At 36.6% G+C, this 25,508-nt stretch overlaps 1 protein-coding gene across 7 annotated transcripts in view; it reads right to left on the reverse strand.

The window, feature by feature from the left end:
- LRRK2 (leucine rich repeat kinase 2) overlaps positions 1–25,508 on the reverse strand; it is a 142,494-nt gene that overhangs the window by 83,267 nt on the left and 33,719 nt on the right. For all 7 annotated transcript variants that reach the window (XM_081249269.1, XM_081249267.1, XM_081249265.1 and 4 more), the window contains exons 14-20: positions 23,370–23,482; positions 12,163–12,307; positions 11,889–12,028; positions 9,784–9,912; positions 9,539–9,709; positions 4,730–4,988; positions 793–981 (exon numbers count right to left, since the gene is read on the reverse strand). In XM_081249269.1, coding sequence (XP_081105395.1) covers positions 793–981; positions 4,730–4,988; positions 9,539–9,709; positions 9,784–9,912; positions 11,889–12,028; positions 12,163–12,307; positions 23,370–23,482 — 1,146 coding nt within the window. The remainder of the gene's footprint in view (positions 1–792; positions 982–4,729; positions 4,989–9,538; positions 9,710–9,783; positions 9,913–11,888; positions 12,029–12,162; positions 12,308–23,369; positions 23,483–25,508) is intronic.

The raw sequence follows: 25,508 nt of genomic DNA on the forward strand, positions 1-25,508 counted from the left end.
GATCTTCCTGGACCAGGGCTCGAACCCATGTCCCATGCATTGGCAGGCAGATTCTTAACAACTGCACCATCAGGGAAGTCCCAATAAAGTTGGCTTTAAAGAATGTTTGGACTTGAGACATGAGATTTTGGAATAACCCTTATTTTTGCCCTCTCAATTGTCTTTATTCTATCACCCAAAGTTTTCAATCATACTATTTTAATAAAAAAGCACCTCACCCTATTTTTACCAAACTGTATTATGTTAAATGTCAGCCTTAATCACTGCCATTAATATCTTGTCATGTTCATTTTTTGTTATTTCAGGAGTTATTAAAATATTATTTTTAACTCTAATAAAGATAAAAATATTTTTTTATTAAGCACTTTCTATTTGCAAGCACTCTCCCAGACACTTTACATACATTTTTCCACATTCCTATAAATAATCCTGGAAGTTTAGCAACACTGTCTTTAATAAGGATAAGGGGCTTACACAAACCACAGAAGTATCTAGTCAATGATGGAATATGGAATCCAATTCCATTCTGAGTCAGTGTTTTCACTGCAATAGCCACCACTCACTGATTATAGGCAGTATGATAACACTTAAAAGTGTAGACATACATTTTCTTCATTGCCTTAAGTAGTAGTTAAGTAATAGTAAGCATTAACTATTTCCACTAATGAATACAGTTTTCCTCAAGATTTTCCAAATGAAGTAAATCAGATTTTTGTCGCAGTTTCTACTGTTCAATGCCAGAGGGTTAAGTGTTTTAAAACATAACTGACTCTATTGTTTAGTACTAATTACCTTCACTATCCAGGTCATCACTTTGAGCAAATACACTGTCAACATAAGACTCGGGAATGAAGGTCCATTCATCAAATTTATCAAGTATTTCTTCAGAAAAAGTCCCACTGCTGCCTGAGGCTGTTCCTTCTTCCACAGCACTTTTCATCTGATATCTGAGCACCATTCTCGCTAGGGTGGATCCTATATCTAAAAATAAAAAAATATACCAGCAGCAATTTTTTAACATCTTTATTGGAGTATAATTGCTCTACAATGTTGCGTTAGTCTCTGCTTTATAACAAAGTGCATCTGCTATACATATACATACATCCCCATATCTCCTCCTCTGCTTTTCCCTCCCACCCTCCCTATCCCACCCCTCTAAGTGGTCACAAAGCACTGAGCTGATCTCCCTGTGCTATGCAGCTGCTTCCCACCAGCCATCCATTCTACATTGGGGAGTGTATATATGTCCATGCCACTCTCTCACTTCATCCCAGCTTACCCTTCCCCCTCTTCATGTCCTCAAGTCCATTCTGTATGTCTGCATCTTTATTCCTGTCCTGCCCCTAGGTTCTTCAGAATCTTTTTTGTTTTTTAGATTCCATATATATGTGTTAGCATATGGTATTTGTTTTTCTCTTTCTGACTTACTTCACTCTGTATGACAGACTCTAGGTCCAACCACCTCACTACAAATAACTCAATTTCGTTTCTTTTTATGGCTGAGTAATAGTCCATTGTATATATGTGCCACATCTTCTTTATCCATTCATCTGTCGATGGACACTTAGGTTGCTTCCATGTCCTGGCTATTGTAAATAGAGCTGCAATGAACATTATGGTACATGACTCTTTTTGAATTATGGTTCTCTCTGGGTATATGCCCAGTAGTGGGATTGCTGGGTCGTATGGTAGTTCTATTTTTAGAAATCAATAATTATACAAGCATAAACATATATCATACCAAAGTTCCTTATATAGTCTCCTACTTCTAAGAGAATTTTTTATTCTTACTTCAAAGTCACTTTACAATCATGATACTGTATAAAGAGGCAGGCAATGAACTTGAATTTTTTTAAAATCATAAAAATTTACACAAAGCTTTGGTGTTGGTGACAAAACTGAACCCTTATGAAACTAACTTGATCCAGGAAAAGGTCTGGGCCTTGAAGCCAGACAGGCCTGTGCTCAAGTCACTTGCAAGTTATACAAGCTCCCTGAGTGTCAGTGTCCTCACTTGGGAAGTGAAGACAACAATATACACAGCATAGGATTATGGAAAAAATTAAAGAATATGTTGCATGTGAAGTTTTTAGCAAAGCACTTAGAACACAGAAGATAATAAATGATATTCTTATTTTTAAAAACTATTTGCTGAGTGATTCATTCTATTAGGAAATCTGATGAAATTTCAAAATTCTTCTTAACATTCTTCTTGCTATTTTACTGCATTTTATATTATGCTTTATTTTGAAGAAATAAGTTGGCAGAGTTCTCATTGTCCTACATATATCCTGGAAAATTTCTTCAAATATTACTCTCGTAACTCACATTACAACATGTGTGCATAACTCAAATAGTACCTGGAAAATGTTTTAAAGCTTTGAATTCAAAATATTCTTTACTCAGACCAGTTGTCAAAAAAATTATGGCTATGCCCTCCAATCTCTCAAATGACATTTTATTTTTTATATTAGGTAAGACTTTTCAATACTTGTAAAAAACTTCATACAGAAACAAAAGAATACCCTGAACGTATATCTCCCTTCATACCTCTCCAAAGGCCCACAATTCCTCTCCATCAGAGATCAAAGATTAAAGTAGGCAGGTTGTTGGCATGAGACCAATTGAAGTGATAAAACATGGACTCTAATCATATTTCATTAGTTTCCAAAGTCCCCAAAGGCAACCAGGGAACCCATTTCTGGATTTTTTTCTCAACATGGTCTTTTCACGTTTGAACACTTATGACTACCATATCCCAACTGTCTTTTCACCAATACTAGTATACTAAAAACACTGTTCTCTAACAGTGTTTTTTCCCTTAAGAATGCATTCTAGGGCTTCCCTGGTGGCACAGTGGTTGAGAGTCCACCTGCCGATGCAGGGGACACGGGTTCGTGCCCCGGTCCGGGAGGATCCCACATGCTGTGGAGCGGCTGGGCCCGTGAGCCATGGCTGCTGAGCCTGTGCGTCCGAAGCCTGTGCTTCGCAAAGGGAGAGGCCACAACAGTGAGAGGCCCGCGTACCGCAAAAAAAAAAAAAAAAAAGAATGCATTCTAGGGACTTCCCTGGTGGCGCAGTGGTTAAGAATCCGCCTGTCAATGCAGGGGACATGGGTTCAAGCCCTGTTCCGGGAAGATCTCACATGCCGCGGAAGAACTAAGCCCGTTTGCCACAAATACTGAGCCTGTGTTCTAGAGCCCAGGAGCCCTAGAGCCCAGGAGCCACAACTGCGGAGCCCGCGTGCCACAACTACTGAAGCCTGCGCACCTAGAGCCTGTGCTCCACAACAAGAGAAGCCACCGCAGTGAGAAGCCCATGCACCACAATGGAGAGTAGCCCCCGCTCGCCGCAACTAGAGAAAGCACGCACGCAGCAAGGAAGACCCAACACAGCCAAAAATAAATAAATTTATTTTAAAAAAAAAAGAATGCATTCTATATCTGGACATTTGGATTGTTTTCCTCCCAATGAATGCAAAGCATTCCACTGCATGAACATACCATAATTAATTTGAATAGTTCTTTTTGGGGAATACTTAGGTTTTTCCCTAATTTTTTGTTATTATGAATAATATTTTAATGTGCATCCTTGAACATAATTTTTGTACACAGTAAGAATGCCTGGGGCTTCCCTGGTGGCACAGTGGTTGAGAATCTGCCTGCCAAGGCAGGGGACACGGGTTCGAGCCCTGGTCTGGGAAGATCCCAAATGCCGTGGAGCCACTAGGCCCGTGAGTCACAACTACTGAGCCTGTGCATCTGGAGCTTGTGCTCCACAACAAGAGAGGCCGCGACAGTGAGAGGCCTGTGCACCGCGACGAAGAATGGCCCCCGCTCGCTGCAACTAGAGAAAGCCCACACACAGAAACGAAGACCCAACACAGCCAAAAAAATAAATAAATGAATAAATAAATAAAATTAAAAAAAAAAAGAATGCCTGTATCATGGATCCCTATCAGCATATTCCTGGGTCAAAAAAGGATGGGTGTACATTTAAAATATTAATGGATATTGCCAAATTTTCCTCAAAAAAGGAAGATTTGAATTCATATCTATAATGTGTGAAGTGTCTGTTTCCACATATGCTTATCAACATAATTTCTTACCGAATTTTATATTTGCCTATACTATATTTAATGAGCACTTACTATGTGAAAAGCACTAGTATAGATGCTAAGGGTAACTGTCATCAATGTACTTAATGTATACAGGATCTATATTAACTTGAAATTACATCCTTAAGTGAAATGCGAAGTATACTAACTTGAAAATGCAAAGTATATATGTGTTTATGTGTCCACGCGCATATTTTAATTCATATGTAAGCATACAAAAAGTCTAGGGAAAAAATCTACATTGATTACCTATAAGTGAAAAAATACATTGTTATTTTCTTCCTTAAGATTCTTATGTTTTTCTATTTGTAAATGCACATAGATTATTTTTATAATAAAAAATAAAATATGTAACAAAGAAAAAAAACCTGACAGAAAGATCCCACTGTTTTGCTCTATCTTTATAAAATATGTATTTGCTGGCTCATAAAGAACTTAAATATAATGTCAGTTTCAAGCATTTCTTGACAAAAAAAAAAAGATATCCAAGCCTTTACAATATTTTTGGCTTAAGTTGAACCAAACTGGAATGAAAACTAACTAAAAGATTAGTGATTTTTAAAAATAATACTAAAATTAAGACTTGTACAGACTTTTCCTGTTAATACTTACTTGTCTCTTTTCTTAAATTAGATGTCTTATCTGGAAATAGAGGACCAAGCCAAGAAGGTTCAATTTTTCCCATACAAAATCCTCCAAGGCAGATGCTATTATTGGCCAGATCCAGGGCAAGCCTCTTTAAGAGTAAGCTAATGATTTGGCTGTCGCCTTTCCCAATGCTGATTGTTAGAGCTTTCCGTACATCCTGCTCACGGGATCCACTATTCAGTAACAGTTCTACCACTTTGGGACTGCTCGCTTTCTCACATACCTATTAAAGAAAAAGAGAAGGTAAGCATATTAACAACCTGTCATTTTTCCTTTTAAGAGACTGATAATCAAACTTGGTGTGATTTTTCCCTACATCCCTAAATTTAGAATGAAACAAAATAAGGCAAAACTCATCCTTGAAATAGATTAGGAAAATAAAATAAGACTAGCACCACAAATATCAGAGCAACATAAATCAAATAAATCTGCCACATGAGAGTCAGTTACCATGAAAAAGGCAACAAGATATGAAATAAAACTCATAGGCTTGAAGTCAGAATACCTGAGGCTCCAACAATTTACACGTTTCTCATACTTTCTGGACTTCTGTTTGCTCATTGGAAGACATCTGGGAAACTAGTACCTTAACACAGTAAATGCTACTGCCCTGCCTTCATTTGTGACTCAGAATAACTAAGTGTGAGTATAAATATTATACAATTTGCTAATGCCACATGCAAAGGACAGTCATCATTTACTTCTGGTTTTCCAGGACAAGAATTTTAATTTCCACAAAAACATATCTAGTCTCTCAGTTTTCTACCTTCTCCTGAATGTCACGTTTTCAGAGCATGTCCTCAAGGTGGGTTAGCATGCTAGCTGCTACAAAAACTAGAGTGACCATAGTAAGCAGAGAGAAGCCTTAGCAAGCTGCAGCATAGCACACTGGCCCAACCCAGCAACAGCTTCTGAAAGGCAATGGAATGTGATGTTATCAACTAGAAGAACAAAGTCATAGATAATATAAATATTATATGCCAGGTACTGTGCTAACTTCTGTAAACACATGACCTCCAATCCTTATTTTTAAAAAACCTATGCCGTAAAAATTATTACCCCCATTTTATAGATGAATATTTAGGAAAAATATATGATTTGTCCAAACCCTTAGAGCTAGTCAATAAGAGACTTGGATTTGAAATCAAATCTGCTGGCTCCAAAGCCTGTGCTCCTTTCATGACCCAATATTAAGGATTAAAAAATAAAAGGAAAGAAGACCCTAAGATTCAGGGTACCAGGTCGGTGGAACAAGATGGTTGGGGAAAATTCCTGAATTCTTCAGAATTAAAGTGTGTCCAAGAGGTTTGAGGGGACAGTCCTGTGGTGTGATGGCACCAACTTAATGCCCATTGGTCTCCATCTTCAACCCATTCTCCCCAGAGCCACTATAGTACTTTTCTAGTCTGGATATGATCAGGTCATTAACCTATTTTAAAATCTTCTAAAACCTTTCTGCTCCAGGACATTCCCCCAAATACGACATGCAATTTTTCAAACCTCATTACCTTCATTTATGCTATTTCTCTTGCCTCAAATATCTAATTCTGCTCTTCAGCCAGTAAAAAGATGTTCATTCTTGAAGGAATAGTTTTAAATTCTCTTGCACATTAAGTACTTGCTATCAACTTCCCAGGCTACACACACCCTTCCTCCTCCCGATGCCCATCCCATTTTGTTTAACATAGCACTTAGCACACTGAACTAGACAGGCTTATCTGTTTTATAACTAGAATGAAAGGCATGGATGCTACTGCAATTCAATTTGTACCTCTGTACCTTAGCACAATGCCTAAGGAATATATTTAATTTAGCAAATTATTAAATCCTTTAAGCACCCACAGGAAATTTTAAAGGAAGGAAGGGAGGAAGGAAGGGAGGGAGGGAGGGAGGAAGAAAGGAAGGAAGGAAGGAAGGGAGGAAGGGAGGAAGGGAGGAAGGGAGGGAGGGAGGGAGGGAGGAAGGAAGGAAGGAAGGGAGGGAGGAAGGAAGGAGGGAGGGAGGGAGGAAGGGAGGGAGGGAGGGAGGGAGGAAGGGAGGAAGGTAGGAAGGAAGGAAGGGAGGGAGGAAGGAAGGAAGGAAGGGAGGGAGGGAGGGAGGGAGGAAGGGAGGAAGGGAGGGGCCAAAAAACTAATTTCTTCTCTTGGAGCCCAGAAATCTTTCATCTCTAAATTATGGCATTTACTGCCTACCTTGTATTAAGGTGATTTATGTTTTATCCTCCCCCATCTCCCAATAGACACTTTGAAACCATCTTGAAACAGGAAACTCCTTTTCTATTCTTTACTGACTATCTAGCACTGTGCTTTCCACAGAGAAGATGCTCAATACATTTTATAGCAGAATTTTTCTCAGGGGACCCAAACTATCCAAGCTGATTTCAGGGATATGGTGCCATGAAGAGATAAATGTATAGGAAACAGTATCAGACAAAGAAATAAAATTATGAAAGTAATTCCAACTTCATGAGAAGGAAAAAAAATACTGCTCAGATACACACTGTTTTGTATTTTAATAATGAGGATAATTCAAATACAATCAAACTGTAATTTACTATCCTTTGCCATCTTGTCTCTCATATTCTAATTTATAAATAATTCAGCCCACAATCAAATCCTAATATTTCAAAGCAGCATTCAGGAATGAATGTACAACCCCCTTCCCCCCCACAACTCTCATGAATCTGTTATGTAAACAAAAGATTAAAGCAGGCAGATTTTCCACTACTTACCTGTAGAGTGTCCTCAGGCAAGTTACTTAACCTTTCTGTGCCTCAATTCCTCTCCTTCATAATAGGATAATACTAGGACTTATTCCTAAGGTTGTTGTGAGGAGTTTATTAAGTAAAGGGCTCAGAGCAGGGCCCAGGTGATAATGAACACCACAGAAGTGTCTGCTATTATATTTATTCACAATTCATTATACTTGCTCTTCCTACCATGACTTGATGAGTCATCTTCAGGTCTCTATTCATGCATTTTCACACCCATTATTAATCCTCCATATTCTTCTCTACCAATCATGTACATTACATTATTATTACATTCACCTCAGAAAACCTAACAAGATTAACTCTGTCCTTGCTCTGAATACTTCTCAATTATGCAGCATTGGTGCATGAATAGTCTTGATTATGTTACTTTGCACTGGTACAAAATAAGGTATGTTCAATCGATCTATCCACAATATTTAATCAACATTTATCATGTTAGATACAAATAATCTCTGACAACTAGGATAAATTCTTTACATTTAATACACCCATGGATGTAAAGATCTGATTTTAAGAACATATAAATAAGTACATTAAGTCCAAAAGAACTTGGGAAGAAGAACAAGGTAAAAAGTCTTTTGTATAGAAATATTTGGATAAATTGAGAGAAAAGTAGAAAGCACTCCCTGTGGGGAATGTAGAGTAATTGCACTCAAGTGATTTTAGGTATGTTGTTTCCCTAGGAAGAATCTGATGGGGAAGTTTCTTTTCAATCCAAGTAACATGAACTCAGTGATCTCAAGATCACACAAAAGATACACAATAAAAACATATTAAATTATTGAGGAAAATAATTTAATTATCTTTAATAACAGAGAAGCAACTATTTTTAATGTTGCTTGCTTAAATGAAATATGACTAATTTAAATAATTTGATTATATATTTGGTTTTAATGCATAAATTAATTGTGCATGAAAATGAGTTACAGATTCAGTTTCTTTTTAGGTAGATTGCTAATTAGTGCTAACTTAATCTTACAGTTGGCAAATTGATTTGAATCCATAGGCGACTGGGAAATTAAATAAAGTAAGGCTTTAAAAGTAAATTATTGGAAAACATAGCACTCTGCTGGTTATTTAATAATGTATATTAAATCACTACATAATGGCTTTGTTGGAAATATTAAGTATCCAGAAAATATATGTAGTGCTTCCCGAATGCTATTATAAACGCTAAAATTTATAGAATGAAGACAAACGACATAACATGTAATGCACTCTGATAAATACGTACCGAGTACATACTGTATGTAAAGCAGTGAGTTAGATATTCTGAATGATACATAGATGAACCTTGTACATCTCTACTTTCACATAACTCACAAAATATAAAGAGGTGTACATAAACTGTCATGGACTTACACAAGAAGTAAATCTTTATTTTGTATGGAGGTCTGGGAGTGTGGGGAGGGCTTTATTGAGGACAAGGAATTTGGGTTAGATTTTGAAGGCAAAGCAGAAGAATTAGGTAGATGTGTTTGCACAGTGCATGAGGGAAGGGAGAGGAGGGAAGCAGGCCCAGTGCCACACAACTGCAGGGTGGCCCCCAGCAGGGTTGTCAACGTGTACAGCACCCCAAAGTGTGCAGTACACAGACTACAGGGCCACATGTGGTAGCCCTGAGGGGAGAATTTTCTAGAGAGAGAAACTGAAAACAGAGACGAAATAGCTGAAAGATGATCAAAACAAGATAAAACCATGTGTTGTATGGTGTGTGGCTGGAGAACGATTTGCACAGAGATGCATAGTAGGAGACACATTTGAAAAGTTATTTATCAACTTAACAAGCTAGGTAGAAAAGTAAAATGAATGATTAGATAAGAACACCTAAGGGACCTATGACCTCTGAAATTCTGTGAATCTAAACTCTACAAATCACAAGCATTTATTCAATAAACTGATAAATTCTGTAGTGTAGAATAATAGGATGTAGATAAGAGCTGTACAATGGCAGAGTCAAATAACAGAAAAAAGACAAAAGGGAGTCCTTGAATATTTACCTGACAAATTAAAGAAGCTGCTTCTTTTGCTCGATTGGCATCCGCTCCCAACAGAAGCAAGCATTCAACCATGATGCTGTTATTCTGATCACATGCTCTCTCTAGCATCACACTTTTTAACTCATCATCCATAGCCAATTTTGCAAAGCACTTGCAACAAAGATTTAGAAACTAAAAAGAATGGAAGTGAGGATTAGAGTCAGCTAAATGTGTAACAGTCAGAATACAGGTGAAAAACATTGTACCTGTTGATCCTTTTGCTCCATGATGTTGGAGGACAACTGATGGAATATTACTGAATCAAAGGAATGATGCACCAGCAGCTTGGAAAAAGACACTGACAATTCCAGGACTGTCAAGATTGTCTGAAATCCCTGAAAGTGTGATCAAAAAAAATAATAACAAAGCAATTGTAGACAATAAATAAATAAATAATGTAAAAGAGAGACTGTATATGGTACTTAAAACCTTGGATGTTCACTTAGCTAAGTAGATGTATTTATTAGGTTTGTACTTTAAAGCTATAAACCTTGAAACAATGAAACAAATACACCTCGCTCTCTCATTACTAAGAAATAAGCAGATGCACAGAGAATAAGATGCTAGTTAACAAACTATCATCTAGCAAAGCAGGAAAAATACCTAGTACACCAAAATTTGCCTTTTAAAGATCCCCTACCTGAAGCCATACCTACAGGTTGAAAGCCAGATACTAATCAGGATTAGAACAGCAGAGTCAGCAGTGCCACAAATCCAAATAGACCAGTGATGTGAACTGTTTATTACAAGATTGCAGATCAGGTTCTCTAGATAGCTTAGCATTTTCCCCAACATTTTTGTGCTATCTTCTGAAATTTTAACCTCAGACAAATGTGAGTTCCTAGATTTTATTCACATTGAGTGCATCTGAGAGCAGCTCTAAAGATACTCTGAGATTTACATCCTTGTAGCAAATCATTTATAAAGAACTGATCAGTACACCATTACTTTTTAGAACCACCCCAAGGGTTGTGAACTTCTGACTTGACTATTATATAGCTTGGGTAAACTCACCAAAGATCAATTTAACTTTTAAATTTTTTATCTTTCTAGTATATATTAATGAAATCATCTAAATGTTAACATTATTATTTTGAGCTCTTAAGATGCTGAGTTTCTACAAATGCTTCCTAACTTTTGACGGGAGAAATAGTATTAATCTGTGCAGGTCTGAGCGGCATGTGGTCCACTAACCTCTAGAGCAGAGGTCCTTGCAAACTCAAATGAATGCAATAGCAAAGCAGGTAATGCAAATGCATAGAAGGCATATAATTCAAGTTAAAAACTTATAAACACTGAACTGGCCAAATAAAATATGTTGACAAGCCAAATTTAGCCCACTGGTCAATAGTTTACAACCTCTACTATAAAAATCCTAAAATTTATGCTTAGATGAATAAATACTGACTGACACCTTCATACCTGCACAAAATAATTTCCTTTCCCTAGGATTACTTATAATCAATTCTGCCTTGGCTTTAATCAGCCTAGGTTGAGGCACATTACAAAAAGCAGATTTATGAAAGACATTTTGGTTCTAAAACACACTTTTGCTTGTGTGTTCAGCACTTTAAAATTTAAAATCTTACATGCATTATCACATTTACTAATAATGTCTGTCCAAAGATTAGAGCTTAGACATTTTCACTCCTGGTGAAGGCTGCCATTTATGAAAATATTTGGTTTATGAAAGTTGTAAACTCCATTACTAAAAAACCACAACCAAGGCAGAAACTCTTAAGGAAACTATTTGTTTTGCTAACATTAAAAGAAAAACACTCTGAAACAATTTACTTCTTAATCTCCCCTAAATTAATCTTAAACCAGTATCTTGGATTCCTTATAGACAGTTAACATAGATCCCATTTTAAATTTTGCTTGATGAAAAATGTTTAAAATATTGTTTCACTGCAAGAAAAAAAATCAAGGGGCAAAATTACTAGGTAAGCAGCTAACAATAAAACACAGAGAATGACAAACTTCAGAATAATTATAACTTTTACTTATCTAAAATCTAAGCAAATAAAGCTCAGCTAGCTGAAATTTCTTTAGCACATTCTGTGCTCTTTCATGGAAAAGATACATGACAAATAAACATACTAATTTTAGAGATTTAGTAATGAAACAGGATATTTTGAGATTCAATCCAATTCTCTTCATCTACTATAATTAAAATACTACAAAATGATTTTAAAAAAAAGGTTTTCAATTAACTAGAATATACCCATTAACACAAAGTGGGAGTTACACCAGTTGCTCTGAAAGAGAAATCTGTGCAAGATCGCAATTCCCTTCAAGATAATGCACATACTTTCATCTGTATTTCACCAATATCCTTAAATCGTTGTAGGCTGGAAATCAGAATTTTTGCCAGCAGATGCCCAGTGCCTATGCATAAATTCTTCTTTGTAATCAAACATCCTATAAGACTTAAACCCAGACACTGAATTTCTAAGAAAAAAAAAAAAGAAAAAAGAAACAAAATTTATTGTTTTAAATCTCAAAACTGAAGGAAAAATTTAAACATGTCCAACCAACAGCTAAAGGCCTATAAAAATCTAAATCCTGAGTTCAATTGTACCAACCTTGGTCATCTGGATACATCTGCAGTGTGTGAAGCACTGAATCAATAGCATCTTCCAGGGATAACACCTCTAATGCATCAGGAAAATGCGTTATAGAAGAAATTACTTTTAATCCACATTTCTGAATCCCAGGATTTCCAATGAACTAAAGTCAAAAAGAAAATTAAGAATATTTGCTGTTAAAACATGAATTCTAATACTTACCTTAGTTAAAGCCAGCTATAGACTGATAAAATATAAACTAAGTAGTCTAAATAAAATTACTATCCTTGATTCTGCCTTATATCACAAATTACTTTTATTTATTATTAAGAATAAGAGCTAACATTTTAATGCTTATTAAGTACCTGTTCTGTGCCAGGCACTATACTAAATACTTTTACATGCTCTTCTTTGCAGGGCTTTCTTATTAAACACACACTAATATGATTCCCATTAAAAGATGAGTTTACTGTGAGGGTTAGCGGGGTGGAGTAGCTATTCCTAAATTCCCACAGACTGTACACTACTGGGAAGATACCAAATCAAGGACATTTGCTCCCACAGCCTAAATTCTTAACCAGAAAAATCAGTGCTGTCTCTCACCATAGAAAATACTAATTGAAAATTTACTCTTTACGTGCTTTACATGCCATATCTCATCTGTTCCCCCTCAACAGCCTCATCCAATAGGTTCACCAGACTTTAAAGATGCAGGGACAAGAGCTCAAGTCACACAGCTAACACGTGTCAGGCCTAGTACTTGAATATAAGTGTGTCTGACTTAAAAGTACAGAATCTTAATCACTATCTCTTCCAAACTTTTCATCTCAATTCCTCCAGAATTTGACATTATTTGACAGGTATTCTAATAGAGGCCACTTCTTTTCCCAGGCCATCCTTCTCATTGACTGAGAAGAAGACAGGCAACAACACACTTTCCAACCATGTGACAATCACAATCACACTTCCCCTCTTTTGATGTCTGTGACATACACCTAACTCTTACAGTCTGCTTTTCCATGGTGCTCTTTAAACTTCAACTATGATATGAATGACCACCTAATAGTTTTCCTTTCAAAAATTACAATGCTATCTTTCTGAGGACTTCTGCTTTCATAGACACTAGTTTCATGGTTATCTTCACTCTAAATCTCTGATTGACCCCACCACACGTTCAACTATAGAGCTGAAATAGCTTCCAGCCAGACCTCAAATTCTGATGTAGTCTCTTCAACCAAAACCTCCTACCTTCCAGCCTTTCTCACTTCCATACTGTCAATGAACATATTTTCATTCATTTCCCAATCTAGTCCCTCAATACCTCTCAAGTGTCCTTACTCAGCATCTTTCTTTGTATTGGTTATGGGGAGAAGCATCATTTTCTCATCCTGTGTCCTTCTCCTCCACCCAGTAACTGCTCACCTTGGACATCATTTCATCTATCATTTCAACAAGGCACTCATATCCTTGCCTCCCTTGGCATTTTTTCCCATCATTATTTCTGTCTTACCAACTCCTTGAGCAGTAAAAATATATCAGCTTTGGAGCCAATTAAATTTGAGTTTAAATTGTCTCATCACTCAATAGTTCCATCTGAGGACCATTAAAAATGAATGAAATAACATTTCCTGAGAAGTGGTATTTACTCAGAAGGTATTATTCAAGAAATATAAAGAAATTCAAAGTGGTGCAAAGTGAAGCTGGAGGGATGGCTCAGTGTCTGTCTCGACTTCTTCACCTCTGAAATGATCCTAATAATGCAGTGTTGTTAGGAGTGTGAAATGAGATAACTCATCATCCATGCAATAAACATTGAGTGATGGCACAGTTCAGGCCTTGGGCTGAACACTCTTCTCAAAAGTGAAAGCCTTCTCACTGGGAGAGAGTATCCCTAACTTGGTCTTCCATTCCATCGAGCTACCACTTTTCCTTCATTTCTAAACTTATTAATAGAAAAGTCTACACCCACGACCCCCACATTCTTCCCACCTCTTAATTTCACATAATCAGACTTCTGTCCCTAACCACTCCAAATTAAAACCATTCAAAGAAACAAGTCCTTTAACAACTGAATTGCTGCTTTTTCCTCCCTTGATTTCCATGACACAGTAATCCGCCCCACCCTGCGCCCCCCCTCCCCCTGCCCCGGCAATTATTCTCAAACTTTAAAACCATTCACTTCTTCCAACTCCAGACTTTATCGAAAGAACTTTTCTTAAAACTCTTCTATTCATGGATGGAATTTCATACACTATCATGGCTTCAAGTCACCATAACAACAATAGCAACAACCATAAGGATAATGCCAAAACCTAAGCAGCATTTGCTATGTGCCAGACTTTCTTTTAAGCACTTCATATATATTAACTCATTTAATCCTCACAATAACCCTATGATGTAGACACACAATTATTCTCCCTACGTTACTGATGAAAAAAAAATTGAGACACAGAAACCTTTGAGCAGATAACTCAAAGCACAAGTTTGAACTCTCTTAAGCTCTAAGCTCATGTTTCTCTTTGCTTGACACCAGTATCTTAAACTCAGATGTTCAAAGTTAAAAGTTTATCACCTTCTCAAAAAAAAAAAAGAAAACTCAGACTTCCGGGGTGCACACATGTGCAGTAGCACAGTCTCTGTGCTCAGAAGGGCCCCACACCTGGTTTAAAACAGGAGGTCCTGCATTTTCATCTGTTACTGGGCCCCACAAGTTATGTAGCTGGTCCTGCTCTTAAGCTCAAAATGCAGCCATAGGCTTATTTTTATGCTAAAGTTAAGTCAAATTGATATTTATAAAGTACCTGTTCTTGTCTTAATATCATCACCTCTAACAAGTTTCTACTCAACTATTGGTTCTGCTACCCTGAGCTCCCCTAGTCTCTATTTCAGGTGCAGTTCGATGATGACAAATGACTAGCAACAAGAAATCTGTGATTTGTCTATGCAGAAAGAGAATGCAGAGTATCACATTATTACATGTGATGGAGCTCAAATAAACTACTTGATGATTTTAAATAGTGGTGTCTGATTTTTGACAGTTTCATAAATTAGAAAAATATATATATACACATATATGTTATTTACAAGCTTACAACAGACTTTCTTTCACTTATCAAATGGTCTATCTTGAAAATAATGATTTATTGCATTGTTGTTCAAATAGGGATTGAAGTTAATTTACTAGCAAGTGTTGTCCACATGAAATTTTTGAAAGTACCAATGGTGGACAGCTACAAACATTGATTAGAAACATCCTAGTACCTATGCTTCACAATTTTCCAAATTTTTTCAAAGAATACAAATGGTTTCGTTAATGAGTGAGCTAGCCAGCTCAAGAGGAAAATGCCCACACCAGTCTCTTTCCTGTCAGATAAGTCAATTGCAACTCAGAAAAACTTTCCAGAAAAAAAATTAATTGAATGTACAGCTAGAAAGAAGACACCACAGTACACGAGTAACACTAAGATATACCCTAATAAAGTATATTTCAAGGAAAGGAATCCTTTGGGGTCCCAGATAAAAATATCAAACCCTTTAAAAATGAGAAAAGAATCAAGCTGGTCTCAGACTGCTCCACTAAAACATTCAGTACTAGAAAACAGTGAAATGCCTACAGAGTTTTCAAAGAAAGAAAATAAAACCACAATACTTTGCAACCAACCAAACTGTTTTTTCAAGAGTCCAAATATAGAAACAACAACAAAATGTTCAGGAAATGGAACTTTAAAAAAAAAAAACAGACAACTAAAAGATAAATGGAAAAACTATAATAAAAGAACTTGCAGTGAACACTGAATCCACATGACTGTAGGAACTAGATGAAAACAAACTTATTAAGTATGGTTATAGAGCTGAATGTAAATATTTTAAACCTTGTCAAATGTAGAATAAATTTATTTAACAAAAGCTGGTGAGAAGATAGGTAGAAATAGTGGAAGATAGTGTGAATACTTCAATTTTCTCATCTTTTATAGCCAATGGTCAAAAGATACTTTTAAATCTAATAGTAATAACATTAACTAACATTTATTGACCGAATACTATGTGCCAGGCATTGTACCAAGTACATGGCATGAATTATCTCATAAACTTCTTCATAATAACCCCAAGTGAAAAGCCATTTATTGTCTCCATTTTATAGATAATGAAACTGAGACTGTAAATAACTTGTCCAGAATACATTAGTCTGTAGGTGGTAAAGCCAGATTCAAACCCAGATATCCTGATTCCAGCACCCACATATTTAACTATTAGAATATGTTGTAGAGTTAAAGCTATAAAAGTAAACACCATATAATCTGCTTTAATTGAGTGATAGAGGGAAGACATAAAGATGTGAAAATATGCTAATTTCATCAAAAGTGTGCATAATGTGCTAACATATATGAAGGAAAAAAAAATGAGTACCTGGGTGATACATTCATATACATGGAAAACTGTAGATAATTCCATGGCAACACAATGGGAATCTCATCTAGTTGTTTTTAATCCCTATGTAGAACTACATAATTTGGAAATAATATAATTTATTTAATTAGGACCTATTGATAAGAATTGTATTGTCAGGATAGACTAAATTAAGCTGTAGTAACAACCTCAAAATTTTATAGACTGAAAAAAGAAAAGGTTCAATTCTTATTCACGCTTCATTTGTGTTACCGGTCAGGAGGGGTCTCTGTTCAGCACAATCCCTCTGGGAGCCCTGCTAATGGAGCAACAGCCATCTCAGAAATTACAGGTCACAGTGCCTGAGACAGTGTTCTGTATCCACGGTCCCCAGACTTTTTGGCACCAGGGACTGGTTTCGTGGAAGACAATTTTTTCATGGACCAGGGCGGGAGGGGATGGTTTCGGGATGATTCAAGCACGTTACATTTATTGTGCACTTTATTTCTACTATTATTACATGGTAATATATAATGAAATAATTATACAACTCACCATCATGCAGAATCAGGGGGAGCCCTGAGCCTGTTTTCCTGAAACTAGATGGTCCCATCTAGGGGTGACGGGAGACAGTGACACCCAAGTGTGTTGCTTATGTCCAATCTACTCCCTAATCTCGCTTTGGTTGCTGTCACTGCAGAAAACCCTGCTTCACAAAGACAGGACGCTGGAACTGGAAGCAGGCTTTTCAGTGCTTTTGTGGCAATCTCAGGATATTCTGCCTTGACTTTAATCCAGAACGTATGGAGACTTGAAGTTGTCTCAAACATACGTTTAAGGCCATTTGCAATCTCAAGCAACTGATCCTCTTCTAGCATGGACAAAGTCAATTCACCTGGCTTATTCACAAATGGGTCACAGATCCATTCCTTCCCAGTTTGGGGGTCTTTTGTGGTTGGGAAGTAATGCTCAAACTCTTTTGAAAGCTGAGATAGGTGATCATGCACCAGCTGGGAGAAAGAAGGTCCTGGCTCAGTCTCTTTCAAAATCTCTGCTAATGTTTGAAACATGTCAAAAATCCTAATGTTCACTCATCGCCCAAATAATTCCAGTTTGGCTTTGAATGCAGCCTCTTTATCTGCTGACTTGAACACAGTTGTCATCTCCCCTGAAGTGGCAGATTGAGTTCGTTAAGCAGGTTGTGTATGTCACACAAGTAAGCAAGTTTTGTGACCCATTCTGTGTCACTGAAATGTGCTGCCAGTGGTGACTGTTTTTCTAAAAGAAATCTTTGGAGTGGCTCTCGTAACTCAAAAATGCTGGCCAGTGATCTACCTTTAGAAAGCCATCTCACTTCTGTGTATAAGAGAAGACGTGTGTGCTCTGCATCCATCTCCTCACAGAGCTGCATGAACAGACGTGAGTTAAGGGCATGTACTTTAATGTGGTTGATAATTTTAATCACATCCTGCAAAACGCTGTTAAATTCAGGTGGCATCTTTCGGCTAGCCAGCATTTCTCTATGGATGACACAGCGCATAGACTGACACTCAGAAGCGACCTCTTTGACCTGAGTAGTGAAACCAGAAAGACGTCCGGTCATGGCAGCCACTCTGTCCGTGCATATACCAACACAAAATGACCAATTCAGTTTTCCTGATATGTAATCATTCAAAGACTTGAATAGTTCTGCAGCTGTGGTGTTGGTTGGCAAGAAAAGTGCACATAACATATCCTCATGCACATCCTCCTGAAAATATATATCGCACAAAAACAAGCTTTGCTGCCTTGTTGTCAACATCGGTAGACTCATCAACCTGGATTGCGTACCACAGTGACTCATTAATCCTCCCTAACAATTGTGCCTCAATATCCTCTGCTATTTCATCAATTCGTCTACTTATGGTGCTAGCCGAAAGAGGAACACGTGCCACCTTTTGAACTGCAGCCTCTCCTAAAAGTTCACGACAAATGTCCTCAGCAGCAAGCAGGATAAACTCTTCACCAATAGTAAAGGGCTTCTTAGCTTTAGCAATGTGGTTAGCCGCTAAGAATGATGCTCTTAGTGCAGACACATTTGATGAAGTGGTGGCCTTCAATAATTGCTTCTCTTCTTCGTGTTCACATTTTTTTCTTTTGAAAAACTCCAAAGGCTTGTCTTTTAGTGCAGGGTGCTTGGTCTCCATGTGCCAAAACAGTTTTGAAGGTTTCATGGCTTCGCTGGATAGCCGGTCGCCACATATTACACAAAGCAGGCTTGGAAAATGTGAATCACCTGTTGCAATGAACGCTTAATTTAAGGACTCGGTATTTTTCTTTTAAATGCAGCTTTCTTTTTGTTGGCAGTCTTAGAGTCTTCTACTGTCTCATCATTGGGTCTTTCTCCCTTTTCAAAGAAGCTCTCCAGCAATGTTTGTTTTTTACTCATTTTGGCTAGGGTTAGCTTGTGGGGGGCTTACCAAAACTGACTGAGACAAGTGCGCAGTGAAGGAAAGAGGCGCGGACAAAAGTGGTAAATAAAATAATGGGAGGGCCATGTGTGGACTAAAATAAGTGTCAGATTCTGACTTAAAGCCTGCCACCAGATGCAGCTTGTCACTTGCCACTCACTGATAGTGTTTTATTTTTATTTTTTTAACATCTTTCTTGGAGTATAATTGGTTTACAATGGTGTGTTAGTTTCTGCTTTATAACAAAGTGAATCAGCTAGTCAGAAAGAGAAAAACTGAGGGTTTTGATATGAGTCTGCAAGCAATTGATTTATTATGGTCTCTGTGCAGTCAAACCTCTCTGCTAGTGATAATCTGTATTTGCAGCCGCTCCTCAGCGCTAACATCACTGCCTCAGCTCCACCTCAGATCATCAGGCATTAGATTCTCATAAGGAGCGTGCAACCTAGATCCCTCGCATGCGCAGTTCATAGTAGGGTTCGCGCTCCTGTGAGAATCTAATGCCGCCACTGATCTGAGAGGAGACAGAGTTCAGGCGGTAATGTGAGCGATGGGGAGTGGCTGTAAATACAGATGAAGCTTACCTCGCTCGCCTGCCGCTCACCTCCTGCTGTGCGGCCTGGTTCCTAACAGGCCACGAACCAGTATGCTCCATTGCCTGTGGATTGGGAACCCCTGTTCTGTAAGCTGCCTCACCAGCAATTAAATGTTCGGTCCAGAAATGACAGATGTAACCTCTACTTACAACTGCTTGGTCAAAACCAGACACATGATCCAATCTAACAACAAAAGGGTCAATAAATACTATCCCAAAATCACCAGAAGGTGGAGAACTGAAAACATTTGGCAAACAACACTAATGATTACCACATAAACATTTAGCTTGTTACCACATTTTTCTTACTACAGATAATGCCACAATAAACATTCTTGTTTAAAAATACTTTGTGTACATGTACAGGTATATCTATATTATCAATTCTTAGAGTGGAACCGCTGGTCAGAAAACATGTCCATTTTAATTTAGATAGATATTACTAAATTTCCCCCAAAAGGTTTTTCTTTTTTAAAATTTACATTTCTTTAATAATGACTGTACATACTTGAGAACCTTTTTATGTGTTTATATGCCAAATTCATTTTTACCTTTAAATCTCATCCACATGAGATTTAATCTTTAAATGAGTAAGGTAAATATGCAGCTTCCTTTGCTTTCTCCAATGGTGAGAGAATTAGTTCTTCCAACACAAGCAATCTATTTCCCTCCCCAGTAGTTGGGAAATATCATATATGAATTGAACATTTGCATTTGAGTCTATATCCTAAATCACCATTATGTGATTCATTGATTCATTGATCCATCTCCAGTGCCAATGTCACACCATTTTAATTACTAAAATTTTATAATACGTTTGATAATCTACTAGAGTTAGGCCATATTAATTAGCCTTTTTTTCAAAATTCGACTGGTTATTCATGTATATTATTTAATTAATTTTCTCAAAATTTTATACTAGCTTATCTAGTGCCATAAAATACTATTGTTATTTTTATTAAGGGTTCATAAATACAGATCAATTTTCATTTTTTAAAAATTAGTAATTTTATCAAAACAGAGAGTATATACATTTTCCTATGTTCAACTCTTCTTTTGTACTTACTCTCAGTTGTTTCATAGTTTTCTTTAGAGTAGTTTTATACACTTTTATTACTTTACTCCTATGTAATTTCTTTTTGCTGTTGTTATTATTGTTACTTTTGCAAATAGGCTCTTTCTTTCACTACATATTATTTACAGTTGAAATAAATATCTTCAGTATTTAAACTGGGTACATTTTGCTTTAAGGTTTTTGAGAAGCACACAAGCTCTTTGATTTGTGTCCATTTAATCAGAAGATTGGTTTGACTTTGTAAGTTCCCTGGCTGAAGACAGCAGTAGTGTCACTGCAGACAAAGCACAGATGTGACCAAAATGCTGAGAGTCCTATTTTCTACTGTGTTCTCCAGAGACAACACTGGGCAAATCGATCTCTCTAGAACAGGTGACTGAATGTTTCATGTGCAGAAAAAGCTAAAAGGATCAAACATAAATGGAATGTCAATATTTCAGACATTTAACTTCAGCCTGAATGTTATTGGATTTACACATACATATGTATGTGTATATATATATATATATATATTATATGTGTATATATATATTATATGTGTATATATATACATACACACATATATGTCTCCAAACATTGATTCACTTTAATAAATACTTTTAGTAGTCTTCACATTGTAAATCTTAGCTGAATCTCAAATTCTATCTTATTTGGAAGTCTGCTCTCCAAGAATAGACTTATTATTATTTTTTTTTTTTTTATAAATTTATTTATTTATTTTGGGCTGTCTTGGGTCTTCATTTCTGCGCGAGGGCTCTCTCTAGTTGCGGCGAGTGGGGGCCACTCTTCATCACGGTGCGCGGGCCTCTCACTATCATGGCCTCTCGTTGCGGAGCACAGGCTCCAGACGCGCAGGCTCAGTAGTTGTGGCTCACGGGCCCAGTTGCTCTGCAACATGTGGGATCTTCCCAGACCAGGGCTCGAACCTGTGTCCCCTGTATTGGCAGGCGGACTCTCAACCACTGCACCACCAGGGAAGCCCCGAATAGACTTATTTTTAATGGTAATTCATTTTATTACATCAGTAGTATTTGGACCTAAAATCTCTGATGCCTTGTAACACTAATTCAGAGTGAAACATGCAATCACAGAATTTTAGAACTAAAAAAAAGATACATTCATCTTTTAGAGCGTTTTTTCTCAACCATGGTGAAGAATTAGGGGAATTACACAGGGGAGAATTTTTAAAATAAATAGTGTCACTTCTGTTTCCCCATGACCTTAATGCCCTGCCCACAAATGACAGTCACTGTTTAGTGAGATGCTGTGTGTCATTACTCAAGTGTGGCACGGAAAATAAAGGAAGCGGTAGGGAGGTTCTCAACCACTCCTCCTGGGATTATATAGCAACAGAAAGTAAGACCTGGGAGCAGAGTGATCTTCTTGGCATCACAGTACTGATGGCAGTAAGCACAGTACTTCTCCCTTGACTGCCCACTCCTTCCACTCTATCACACCCGTATTCAATAATGTTAGGAAAGATGGAATAACCAGAATCAGAGTTACCAAAAGGCTTTTCTGGTACCTCTTGCTTCTCACCAACACATACCATGAACAAAATTAACTACTCTCTCCTCTATGTTCCTAAAGTACTGTCCATAAAGCTAGTGCAGCTCATAAGTGCTAATACAGAACAACCTAATATGTGTTTTATGTTTTATGCATGGCCCAGCCAGATTATGAGATCCATTACAGAAGGATACAAAGCATATTCATTTTTGTTTTCCCAGTGTCTAACACAGTTCCTTCCATATACTTATTTTCACCAAATATTTCTGGAATTAAATTCAACCCATGGCTATACTCAAGAATCATATTAAGGTCTGAGTACAAATGACTCAAATATATCAGAAACAATTACATTATAAAGTTCAGTTTAAATCGCATTTTTGAAGATCTCTCTGCAGGCTCTTCTAATTACTTCATGACATTTTTCAAAGTATACTAAATCACAAGGAATTATTTCCATTAATTGCTTTGACTACTCTCTTCCTTTCATGAAAGCATTAACTAATCTTCACATCTTTACATCTTTACTCTGATATCTTTTATAAAGAACCAATTCATCTTATGTTAAATTTCAAAACCATCTTAATTCCATCAATACCTTTTGCACTGCACAATAGAAACATAATGCTCCTCTTCTCGTTTTTCAGATGTAGTATGGTTATTAATTTATTAATTATATTATTGCAAATGTACATAGATATGTAAATACCTAACATTGGGAGAAAACAATGCACACTGAGCCATTTCAGAGGTTATCCCTAAGGAGTAAAATGAAAACAAGCACAGGGAATCATAAAAGACTTTAATGTGTGCCCTGTGTGTCTTCATGGACTGAACCTTTCAGGCTGGGACCAGAAAATAAAGACAAACAGCCAGGAGGACAGAAAGAGAAAATAGCAGTCATGGCTCCTGACAGCACTCGTGAGGCTTAGGTGCACATCTAGAGTTCTCTTTCTGATTGAACAGACTCGAATGGATTTATCAAAAGAGCCTGTCAAAGTCTGTAGTTGACGGTGCACTTCTCTTAGCTGGAATGGCACATCTCTTCACCCCCTACATCCCTACTTTCATCTTATGTCTCTAAACATATAACTTCCTACTATCATCGTAAACGGAACATGGAAAACTTAAGCTAATAAAAGCCCCCCTACTTCCCCAATTTCATATTCTAGTTAAGAGTATAAAGGCAGAAAACCTATATTATACGTACCCTGTTCAAAGCCGCTAGGACCAATTTGTGAATATCATTCCTGAAACACTGTTTTTTAACCATATTTAGCTTATGCTGATATTCAGTATCTTCCCTGGATTCTTCTGGGATGCCTAAATGAAAAAATAAACAAATAAACAAATGTTTTTCTCATAAAAATTTGGGCTGAATAGATTGTCACTTATTAGGAATGATTATAATTAACCCAACAATACATATATATGTTATACCTTTTTCTAATCCATGGTTCCTTACCAAAGAATAACTCTTAGCTTTAAGAAATTTCTAAATACAGTTCATCACTGAGTGTAAAATAAATACAGTGTGTGCGGATGTTCACTGAATTTAAAGTAGCAAGAAGTTACTATGGTGGAGGAATTTTCTGGAACAAACAATCTCTTTTTTGTATGAATAGGCTGTACTCATTACAAGAAGCTAGAAGATTTTTATGCAACAATGGACAACTTGAGAAAAGATCAAAGTTACTTGGACTACAACATAAAAAGGTCAGATATGAAATGTAGACATAAAAAAGCAGCTGGAATAACAGTGAAAAAAAAAGTTTTTAGTTTCAGCATTGTAATGGTAAAGAGCATATAGTTTTATTAAAAGTCCTCTAAGGCTGTATAAAAGTAGTAAGTAACTTAAAGAAAACATATTCTTTATTCAGCTACATTGTAGCTGAACTAACCCAAAACTGTTGGAAAAACAGGAAGTCAAAAAATATTGGTTATACAATAGAACATATAAGTAAAATTATTATGAATAAATAACATTTCTAAAACCTATGACTATAGAAATAATTATTAGTAAACAATTCCTTCTAAACTTTCACTTCAATAATTTGTATTAACACAAACTATAAGTTGACTGCATATAACTCTTCATTTACTTAACAAACATTTGAATGCCAAATACTTGCAAGGGATTTTGCTACATGCTGAGAATACCACAGTGAATATGACAGGCATGATTTTCACCCTCCTAGAACTTTCAGTCCTCATTTTAAAATTTATTCAAACAGGTCCTGACATTCACTACAGCTGTATGACCTTCGACAAGTTACTTAAACTCTCAGTGTCTCATTTTCAGTGACCAAGATCACATTAATTGCTGAAGCTGCCCATTATATCACAAGCAGATGTGACCATTAAAAGCAGTCCTGTTGAGAAGTAAAATCTTCATGTCATATGCAAGGAGACTTATTAAATGTCTTTCTTATATTAAGACCAAATGAATATTCCCAAAAGTTCATCTCTGGTCTTTGTTATATCACTTGAGGTTCTACTATCCAGAATGGATATAATTTCCTTTCTACATAATAGTCCTTTAAATTGTTTGAACTGCGAACTTTTTGAAGGCAGGATCCATAACCTAATCATCTCTAGGTTACCAAGAGTTCCAAGCATAGTGCTTTAGGGATAACAGTTGTTCCACATACACTTATTGCACAAATGTGTCTTTAAAAAGCACCCACTCTGATTCAGGCTGCACAGGGTGAAAACCTGGCTCCGTTACATAAGCTGTGACCTTAAAATCTCTATATCTTATGCCTCAGTTTCATCATCTTTAAAATGGGGTGGAAAAGTAGAATCTGCCTTATGGGTTGCTACTAGAATTTTAAAAGTTTATATACATAAAGTACTTTGAATAAAGCTTTACACATTTGTTACTAACTATAAATGAGTTTTAATAGCTTTCATAACCTTCTGCGTTATCTCCTCTCCAAATTAAACAAATTCAGCTTCTCTTATTGTTCTTAAGGATGTGGTTTTATATTCATAATCACTTTCCTCTATACACTTCCCAATGTGCATATGTCTTTTCCTAAAGAATTTTTTCCTCTAGAACTGCCACTAAATCAAGAAAGAACAAGTCAAATGCTATTTTATTAAAATAAGCAGGTCTTTATTATTTTTTTAAAGCAACAGGCTCAATCACTTCAATAAGTTATTGTTATATAAAAGAGGAGGAAGTGAACAGTACCAGATTGAAAGAAACTTAAGAGACGTAATACTAGCTGCAATATGTGACCCTGAATTAAATTATACACATTTGCTGTAATGCACATCTTTGTTACAATTAATAATCTGAATGTGGTCTAGTTAATAAATTAATACATGTACATCTAAACATAAG

Source organism: Mesoplodon bidens (assembly GCF_964165515.1).
Source record: "Mesoplodon bidens genome assembly, chromosome: 11".
Lineage (NCBI taxonomy): Eukaryota > Metazoa > Chordata > Mammalia > Artiodactyla > Ziphiidae > Mesoplodon > Mesoplodon bidens.